At 37.8% G+C, this 10,602-nt stretch overlaps 1 protein-coding gene across 4 annotated transcripts in view; it reads left to right on the forward strand.

The window, feature by feature from the left end:
• The window catches only part of FAM83B (family with sequence similarity 83 member B), a 55,284-nt gene extending 45,465 nt beyond the window's left edge, over positions 1-9,819 (forward strand). For all 4 annotated transcript variants that reach the window (XM_065056113.1, XM_065056116.1, XM_065056114.1 and 1 more), the window contains exon 5: positions 1,222-9,819. In XM_065056113.1, coding sequence (XP_064912185.1) covers positions 1,222-3,589 — 2,368 coding nt within the window. In that variant the 3' untranslated portion in view covers positions 3,590-9,819. The remainder of the gene's footprint in view (positions 1-1,221) is intronic.
• Positions 9,820-10,602: the final 783 nt, after the last annotated feature.

The raw sequence follows: 10,602 nt of genomic DNA on the forward strand, positions 1-10,602 counted from the left end.
TTGAGACCCAGCACCACAGGGGCTGGAATCATCAATTTCTGTAAGAATTAAGCTTGCTTTGTAAAAGAATCTGGTGATTTATAACAGGAAAGACAAGTCTTTCTGAATTCTTCCTTTCTGAAATCAATTTAAAGCTTGTTGTGTTGTTTTGATGTTTGGTTTTTTGTTTTTGTTTTTTCCCCAAATATTACAAAATATATTATTCTTAATTGTGAAAATTAATAGAAAAAACTTATGTATCATGAGCTGATTTATTCTCAGCATACTATTAATTCCTGAAAAATATAAAATTACCATACAAATTAAATGCAATCAGCAAGCTATTTATGTGAATAAAATAAACCAATTTTCTAACATTCAGAACACAAATGCAAATAAAACAAGCTCATGTTTTTATTTATTTTTTCCCCTCTTTTTTCCCATGAAAATAGAATTGCAAAACAGATTTTTTTCTTTGTTGTGATCTACAAATTGCATGCTTTCAACACCATGCTATTAGGGTTGTTGAGACATCCTTAATGTACATGTTAATGTATTTTATCTCATTTTGTAGCTGTAAAATAGCTGTGGCTACTTAGCTTCGAGCATGTGTTCAGCCTTTCTAGTGCAACAGAAAAAAGGAAAATTTCCTTCATCTGAATATCATCACTGCAATAAAAAAAAAGTTCATATCCAATCCGGTATGCTTAGTAGAAAATGTAAACTTTTCAACAATTCTGAGGTACCTTTTTTTGAAAATGTGTTTAGAGTGAAGTACATCCAGAAGTGCTGAAGCAGTTCTGCATATTACTCCAAATGTATTTTTTTCACAGCATAACCATACATTAACATTCTCTGAGTCAGCAGTAAATACAGTGGGTCTAGTCAATCCTGGCTTAGTCTTTGTAGAGGTAATTTTTTGCCATTAGGTATTTGCACTCCACGGTTCTACATTTGTGAATGTTTTTTTGCAATATCCACTTTTTATAACAGCAATTCAGTGGTTATAGACTCATTCCTTCTCCCACTGAAAGCTCTGGAAAATCTCCAGATGAGCTGGACTGGTATTAGTTCAGACTTTCCAAAACCAAATTACATGAATCATGCCTACAGTTTGTTTATTTATTTAGAAACTCTTTGTAGAATATTGAGGTTTGTGTGAAAGCTTTCTTATCAGGAAGGACCACTGTAATACATTAGTTCAGAAGAAGTGTTTCTAATGGTCATTTGTTCTTCTTTCAGCTTTATGTGGTCATTTGAAAAAACCAACCTCAGTATGGTTCAAGTTATCACAGGACAGCTGGTTGAATCCTTTGATGAAGAATTCAGGACACTGTATGCCCGTTCTTCTGTTCCTAGTTCGTTTGCCCCAGAATTAGCACGGGTAAACAGTCGCAGGATACTCTGGGATAATGATACATACCAACACTCGGTGGCTTCCTTGGCGTCGGTTTCTAGCCAAAGAAACCTTTTTGGTCGGCAAGACCAGGTTCACAAGATAGATCCTGTTTGTTGGAATACTCGTGGAAGATACGCAGGAAATGAAATAGATAAATATGGCTTGAGAAATCAAGCCTATAATAAACAACCATTTCATCCAGCTTTTAACGTGCAAAATCCAATCCAGCAGTATCAACCTAGTGAAAAGAATGAGCACTGGAAGAGACATAGCTATGCTGGGGAGAAGCCAGAAAGGACACCTTACCTATTGCTCAACAGAGCAATTAATAGAGCGAACAATCCATCAAATATGTGGAAAATGCCATCCGATAGCCTTAGTATTGTTTCTTCATTACGAGGAGGATATGCAAATAACTACAATACACCCCAGCAAAGTTTTGCTGATCAGTTTTCACGACCAAAGGTAAATCTTGCAGAAAGAAATTCAATTGTACGGAGGTCTTTTAATGGGACGGATAATCATATCCGCCATCTGCAGCAAAGGATGCCAACCTTGGAACACACAACAAAATCATTCCTACGTAACTGGCGAATTAAGTCATATTTGGATGATCAATCAGATTATCCAGTAGAGTCTAATGGGTCGGCCTTGGGTGACAGATATGACAGCTATGACACAGCTGAAAATATTAAAGCTCATGCATTGTATTCTCATTCTCGATTACGATCATCGTTGGTGTTTCAGCCAACTCTACCGGAACAGCAGGAAGTAAGCAGCTGTGCGAGTTCTTCAAATTCAACTATAATTGGGTCAGAGGGAAGTGCAACACCTAAAGGGACATCTAATCATGCTCCAAGTATGGAGAATGGAACAGATAATGTTTCAGAAGAGCTTAACACAAATGTCCCACTTAAATCAGATGCACCAAAAAACCACAAAATTCATATTGCAGACAACACAAAACCTAGTGTAAATTCAAATGCAACAGGTGACTCATCTCTCTACTTGTACGCAACACTGTGTGCAGACAAACATGCAGAAAATTCGAAGAACCTTCAAAATGAAAATATACTAAAGAGGAGAAGTTTTCCCATGTTTAATTCAAAGTCCATATTAGACCCTGGTGCCAACAAGCATGCATCCAGTTACGTTTACAGCACATTGACTAGGCATAGACTTAAGCAGCCAGTTAGTCCAAAACTTCCAGAAGACACTCTGAAGAGCTCTAAAAGTATGCACAGCGTGACCAACCACTTGCCACAGGAGGAGAAGAACCTCAAAGGAGAATTAAAGAGCCCCACTGCTAGCAGGGCCATCTCTATGGCTGCTCTTACTGAACCTAGCAAAGAGGAGTCTTGTAAGGATTGTACATCAAAGAAAGAAAGTAAGAATTCCCCAAGTTTTCTAAAGAAAGGATCCCAGAAATTGCGGTCACTTCTTAATCTCACACCAGACAAGAAGGAAAATCTGTCAAAAAACAAAGGTCCTGCCTTTTACAGAATGTGTAGTAGTTCTGATACGTTGGTTTCTGAAGAAGAGAATCAAAAGCCAAAGATTTCTGAGAATAAGACAGAGTCTTCCCCAAGGAGAAAGAGAAACACATCATCAAATTCTCAAGGTAGCTTGAACAGAAGTAAAGAAGATGTCACAGCGAGCCCAACAAAGTCTCCAAAGTCTCCAAAACCTCCAAAGTCACCAAAACCTCAAAACCCTCCATCTGATGAATGCAATAAAAAGTGTCCTCTCTTGTGCCCCCTTGAAAGTAAGTTCATAGAAACTGCAGGAGATGCATCTACCCCAAGATTTAATACAGAGCAGATTCAGTATCAAGACGTAAAGGAAATCACCACAAATACTACTCCCGAAAGTGCCCCTGTTCCTGCTCTTCAAAGAGCGAGTTCAATGACACCACAGCCGGCCAGCTCAAAATGCCAAGAGGAGCTAAGATCTCGTTTGAGTGAAAGGCGTGTTTATAGTCGCTTTGAGCCATTCTATAAGATAGAAAATGTGAGCCAACCTGCACGAAATGCACCTAACAGCAGTTCACATCTCTCAGATATCAAAAGCAAGACCCTAGGGAATAGTTATGGCAGGAGTAATCACATGGTTACCTACAACTCAACTGCTTACCATCCATTGCAACCTAATGAAAATAAGCTGAGAGGATTTATGCAAAAGTTTGGGAACTTCCTACACAAAAACAAGTAAAACTTTTGTTGATTATGTTGGAATACAGCAAGAATAGCAAAGCTGGACATAATTGTAACTGGACAAGGCTGATGGGCAACTTCTGTGGAGTCTTCTTGAGTTTAGGACATTGGAATGAATGTACATATTTTTACATAATTATCCTAGAATTGTAATACTGAAGTCTTTACAGAGATTCTGTGTGCAGAAGATGTCTCAAGGGAGTTGTTTATAGTGTTTATATTGTAAGAATAATTTTATACATTTTCCTTGTGAAGAAAGTACATACTAGCATATTGCAAGATTAAGTGCAGGGAAAAAAAGATGGAGACTGTTTTTAAACTCAAATAATACTGTTGCCAAAGATTTGCCCTTTAAAAATAGGATAGCACTAGGAATAGTCTTGCATTTTTTCAGCGTGTATGTACATTTTTAAATGAAAAACACAAATGTTAATGCATTGCATGTTACTTATCTTTAATTTTTGAAAACCTCTTTTAGGCTTCATCTTGTTAATAATAATTTACCCCATAGCACCTATCAAACTGTTTGGGCAGCAGATGGATCTATCTTACTTTGTTGAATTTTCCATGTAATATGATATTTTTCTAAAGTATTTGGCACACAGACCTTAAAGTGACCTAAATCTGAGCTTTCACAGACTTGTTTACATGGTTAAACTAGTGCAAATGTAAGATGAATGTTTAAAACAACAAAAAAAAAACTATTTATAAAAAAAGATGCCTTGAACATAGCTTACAACTAGTTTAAATTTTGAATGGGTTAATTACATTTGTATAACATGCCAGTATTCTGTAATGTATTCTAAAAACAATTTTTTGTTACATTTTTCTATTTGGTGTTTAAAAAAAAGAAAGTCTGTGGACTTCCATTTCTCAGGTAAGTTTTTGAGTTTCACATGTGAAAGTCTGTTTTAAATGTTGCCAGATACATTTGCGACTCTGGCTTTAATAACCTAGTTTTTTTAAATAAGGTTGCAAGTGCTTAGCCTAGGCATTATGAGGAGGATTGCAAGCTCAACCCTGCAATGCTGCCATATGCTCAGATGAATATTACAAGGCCAGGAGCAATTAGGCATCTAAAAATGAGATGTGTAAAAGTTACCAAGTCAAACAGTAAGGCACCTCTCCTAAGCCAAAGAAAGTATCAGTGAAGGGTGATAGTATCAAGTGTTTAACCTTAATGAAGGTATTTAGGCACCTAACTGCAGTCTGTGGAACACATTTTTGTTCATCTGAGCCTCTCAGTCATAAAAAAAATTCATGCTGTGAAGTGCCTATGCCAGGTTAGTGCTTCCAAAAAACACAGGCGGGGTGTTTGGGCAGCAGCATGGCATCCACTTTTCATCTGCAACGTGCAGCCGGAACACCCATCTGGCTCATGCCCTCCTGGATGTGGAGGTTGTCTCTTAGGAGAATGCCATAACCATTTAGCTGCAAGATGGTCTGCAATAATTTTGCTCCAAATTCAGAAATCTGGGAAAAGTCATTGCTGAAAGCTTATAATCCTTACACAAGGTCTTCATGTTTCAGGAGCACTTTTTAGGAGACCAGTTCACTTTCATACCTGAAAGGTCCTACAGCATTCTATGGGGGAGTCCCACTAGGAAGATCTTGGCTTTATTCTTTAGAAACACCAAAAGGCATTTCATGCACCAGCTAGATCAAGTTCATTTGTTTTTTCTACCTGTGGCCCTGGGAAGATACTTTATACAGAAATCTACTTCTCACCAAGAATCTGCTCCAGCTCCTGTGAACTCACCATAGTTATTGTCAGTGATTTCAGTGAAGCAATGTCACCTTTATGTTCAAACCGTTTTCCAGGCAACCTTATCAGGTTGATGAAATCATAGTAATAACTGTTTCATTGTGGGGATGGTATTTATTTATGAGTGGCAAAGTCTTGCATCTCTATCCTCTGCTGAAAGTTTCAGTTTCTCCTTCACCTGTGGCCACAGAAGAGATTTTATGAATTTCTTGATGACCACTGGTCACTTTGTTCACTCCTTGCCATAGTTGGTAGTTTTCCCAAGTGAACATTTATACTGAAATGTTCTGTGCTGACAGGGGCAGCAGTTTCAGACCCATGGCAAGGAGTGCTCCAGGTGCACAGTGCTTAGTACTCCAGGTATATTTTCAGTATAGTCACAACATACTTCCTCAGCTACACAGCTAAAAGCAATGCAATACTGTATGTTTTATAGCTCTTAATATTTTTATCAGGATAGACAACTATTCAGGATGATGCCTGAATTAACAGTACAGCAAAGGAACTTAAGCAAGATGCAGGTGGTGCTAAAAAGGGTGTGGGTAGTTTTTAGGAGGATCTTTAGTTTTCCCTTGTACTCTTATGAGCTCTGACATAAACTTGTAGGCAGTATTACATTTGGGAAGGAAATGAGAGAGGGAGAACAAGGGTCTTGGGGCACGTTTTGAAGTGACAGTGCTTTCCATTTTGTAGTAGACTTTGGGAAATCTGTTATGATACAGTTTGGAAAGAAGTTTACTGTATTTTTCAAAGTAGATTGCTAATTAGAGAGTCCTGAGAAGACAGATATTTTAATTTACCAAGCCATCTGTATTTATAAATACATACTACTATTTTGTACTCACACAGAAGATTAAGAACCTTCAGTGGAGAGCATGCTCATAGACTTGATAATGAAAAAAAAAAAAAAATCACAGTAGAACTAGTGTTTTTTTCATTTTCAGATCTCTTCTGAGAGACTCTGCATAGAGATGGTGCTACTTTAAGCCCTGATCCGAGATTAATTGAAACTAATGCAAAAGACCACCATGGACCTCAGCAGTAGGATCAGACATTTAATGTGCTGGCACCACTGTTTTAGAAACGTTACAGGAGCGGGTGCTCCTCGGCGGGGCAGGAGGCTCTAGCTCCAGAGGACACGCAGCCCTGTGTCCTGTGTCCTGTGTCCTGCCTGTGGCCAGGACTGGGAGGGGTGGGGGGAGCATAGCAGGGACCTCCCAGGTGGTGCAAGGAGCAACTGGCATTTTGTGCCTTCCAGAATTGGGAGTTAAAGGTAGGGAAACACAGTTCACCCAATCCTGTCTGATTTGCCTCGTGTCTGCATGAGACCTCAGCTGTTTCACAAAAGATAAAGGAAAAATATGGGGGGAAAAAAATAGGTACTTTGCATTAACACAGGAAACTATTATGCACATTTTTGCAGGGAAAAATAGAGTTTATATAATATTTTGAAGTTCTGTTTTTTCCCAAAGCTTGCCTTGTTATTTCTGTTTTTCCAAGGAGATGCATTTCTTTCAATGTGTCCTAAATGTGCTCTGCACGTTGCAAATGTGTTACACCCTGCGCACACCCAATGCACTCCCAGTTTTGTAAGGCTGTGAAGTAACAGCGGTTGCTGCGCATGATTGTCATCTGGCCAAATAGCTTGGGAGTCGTGAAAACCGTAAAAAGTGACATATCATTTCCACATTAAATAAAACTTCGTTAGCACCATAATGGATCTAGGCGGGCGACTGTGCAAAAGCTAGTCAGGGTTATTCTGTGCTTGGCCTTTGGGAGGACCATTGGCAGTGGAGGACAGTACTGCTGGGAGATACAGGCTCTTCATATGGTGCCCATTCAATCCATGTCATAAATAAACCACCCCTGCATAAGGTCATAATACATAGTGAATAAATTGCTTCATTTCTTCAGCCTTGTAATAAACAGTTTTTATGGCCTCTCAGATTGCAAAATGTTGATTGTTCTCTTATTAATGGGCTGACACTGCACCCTTTATTCATGCTAACAAACATGAACTAGACATAAAGGATGATTAAAAATTAAGGAAAATTAAATTTCCAGCTGTCTAATACATGAGGGTAGTAATGTTTGTTACAAACCTTGAGAGAAATAAAAAGCTTACCATGCAATAGTTGTGCATTGATAGGTGAAATATTACTATTCAGAGAAAAAACTTTGATAATTTTTCAGCTTTCTGAAATGTATGAGGAAACATAGTGGTTTATAAAAGAAGTCATAAGAAAAATAATTCCAAAATCTGTTGCAAGGCAATGTAAAAATAAAATTTAAAATGGCTTCACTAAGCTCTACAATAAATGTATATTTTTTTCATTTGTAGCATTATGTGGGATAAGCTTTAAAACCAACAAGCAGCTTTGCAACTCTGTAACGTAGAGAGATCAGTAACGTTACTGTGGTACTTATTGTGATTTGTTCCCCTTATCAATGTTGTACTGCACAGTACACTATTTGGGGTTTCTTTAGTTTGTTTTCATTAAAGTCAGGAGAGCTAGGGCAACATAAAGCTGCAGTAGTTCACAGGTAGTTGAGACCTGTTCCTCCAATTTTGTCTTCACTTGCATGAGTATATATTCCATTAGCACTGTGGTGACAAGAGAGCAGACGGCAATGCTCAAAAGCCCATCTTGCCATTTCATTCTTTATTTCATACAGGTGCTTACAGATGTCCTGGTTCCTTTATATAGGGTCTGCAATTTTTCATTTTCAACTCAGAACTAAGAGCTACATTTAGGTCTCCATTTTTTACATCTTGATGTGATGCCAAAGACATTGCATGTTCTGAGAACTGTTTTCTGTATTGAGAAACAAGATGGAATAAAATATTTGGTCTTGAACAGCTCAGAGCTGCGCTGCTGCTCTACAGTTTAGCAGACCTAGTAGTGCAGATTTTTACTTTAGTGATGTTGACTAGATAAGTTTTAATCCACTTAATCTGCCTCTTCCTTAGAATGACCCCCCCACAGGTCAGTATTTAAAACCAATTTTAATATATAGAACACTTTAAGATGTGGCCAAGTCCTATTTCTGAAAAGGCGGGGGGATACAGTGTGCTAGGTTCCCAAATCAGTCTTTGTATATCTTGAAAATATCTTTGTGCGTTTCTGAAGAAGAGAATCTGGTTTACTAAAATTGGCTGGAAATATCTTCAGAGGAAGCTGCTGTGAAGACTATGCATCTGTCTCCTGCCATGTGTGTTAGGCAAACTAAAAATTCCACAGATAGGTGCCAAAGATCATTGGGGAGAAAAATAATCACTTCAGATAAGAGGCCCATGAAGCATGTTTATTTTGATATTGTTACTTCCATGTGTAAATACAGCTGGGAGAAAAAATGGCTTGTTTTCTCTCCAAAGCAGACAAAATTTAGTATGGCTATGCACGAGTGGCAATATTTTATTGTGTTTGAGAAATGAGTGCAACTCATTTATTAGCATTCATATACAGGACTCTTACATATCTGTTGTACATTGTTTGTTCTTGCCTCAGTTAGCAATCAACATGTGTGAAATTCAGACTGATTGTGTACGGCTTCCCAAGCGCTTGAATAATACTCCGAAGAACCAATCCAACAAGGCATTAAACACACGCATAGCTTTTTAAAGCAGGCAGTCCCAGAATAAAGCATAACACCAGGCATACGTGTTTGTTAGATTTTGGTGAAAAAAATCTCAGTGTAGTCCTAGCTGACGTATTTTTGGAAACTGTTGAATATATGGTTTCATTCTTTTCTTTGTTCCATGTCTAATTTTGACCTATGGTGACACCACATTTCAACATCATATCTGGCATGTTTCTTCCAAATGTCACATATGCTACTGTTAAAATATAATTCTTCCGCTTTCAAGGTTTAGACCAATTTTCCTTAGTGCAGGGCCTGTGGATTCCTGGTGTTCATAAGGTTTCAGTATGTGACATGGAAGTGAATTCAGGTGACTGAAAAAATGCAACCAGGCAAAACAGAAAAGCTTTTGCATGTATTTCCACATACAGCAAAGAAACTGAGAAGATAAAGTCATAAGTGAACATATGAAATCTGATACACCAGCACTGCAGGGAAGAAAAAATAATAATCAGGTGTTCTTTAATTTAAAAAGCTGAGAAAGACTGATCTAAATGATTCAAAACAAGTATGAGGAGTGCTATGAACACACAAGACCCAGAATAGATATTACTGGGTAATTTCTGGGAGGAAAAGGAGAAAGAATAAAAAGAGAGAACTCCATCAAGTTGGTTTCAATACTGACATATGTAGAAGACTCTGCTGTATTAATTTTAAATTGTTACTTGATAAGTAACTCCTTTTTCTCAGATGGAATTTCCGGGTTGCATAGCAGCTATGTTATGGATATATTGTGTATGTACAGATACAAACCAAAAATTGCCTTGAAATAATTTATTACTTCTATTTTTTACCAAATAAAATGTTTCTTTTAAAGCTCAGCTCATTCCTGTGTTCTTGTTTTGACTGGGTCATACTGTTATTAATATTATTCATTCCAGAATTTACAACATCTTTTAAAAAAATGCTGACATGAGAAATGTGGAGTAAAGTGTTGTAAATTGAGGTCTCAAAGCTGCTTTGTGGCCACATCACTGTTTGCAGAACTGCTGCACCTTCTACAGGACCAAGAGTCCACCCAACCAACAGAGAAAATACCGAAGTCAACATCACTTTAATGCAAAATTTCTGGAATAAAATATCGGTAGCAATAAACTGGATCAAAAATTAAATAGTATAGGGACAAGTGTTTTTGCATCCATGTTCTGACATCTTGGATTGGTTTGCCTTCCTGTTAGTTCTGCCTTGCTAGAGATGTCAGGTTCAATAGTCTTTTCTGTGTCCTTTCATCTCCACCTTAATTTCCTCCTTCCTATCTCCATGAAACATCCTTCAGAAATGTGTTTACGTACCTCTTGCCTTGTAAATGCTATTGGAAAAATCACCTCCATCACATTGCTTGAGAGAATTAGCTTCAGACCACTCCATGCATGAGTGCATGCTGCTACTGGATGTCTAGTGAGGAATTGATTTTGAATCGTGAATATTTGGTCAGTGCACTTGAAAAAAACAGTAGGAAACATAGTAACCTTTCTGAACAGCTTACAGTCTATATTTAGATGGAGGAAGGAAATGAAGAGGAAGAGAGGAAGAGAGGAAGTGAAAAGTTAAAAGGACGAAGGTTGTAATACAGCGAGGTGGTTACTTAGTCACTAAATATGAAA

Source organism: Columba livia, chromosome 3 (assembly GCF_036013475.1).
Source record: "Columba livia isolate bColLiv1 breed racing homer chromosome 3, bColLiv1.pat.W.v2, whole genome shotgun sequence".
Classification (NCBI taxonomy): Eukaryota; Metazoa; Chordata; class Aves; order Columbiformes; family Columbidae; genus Columba; species Columba livia.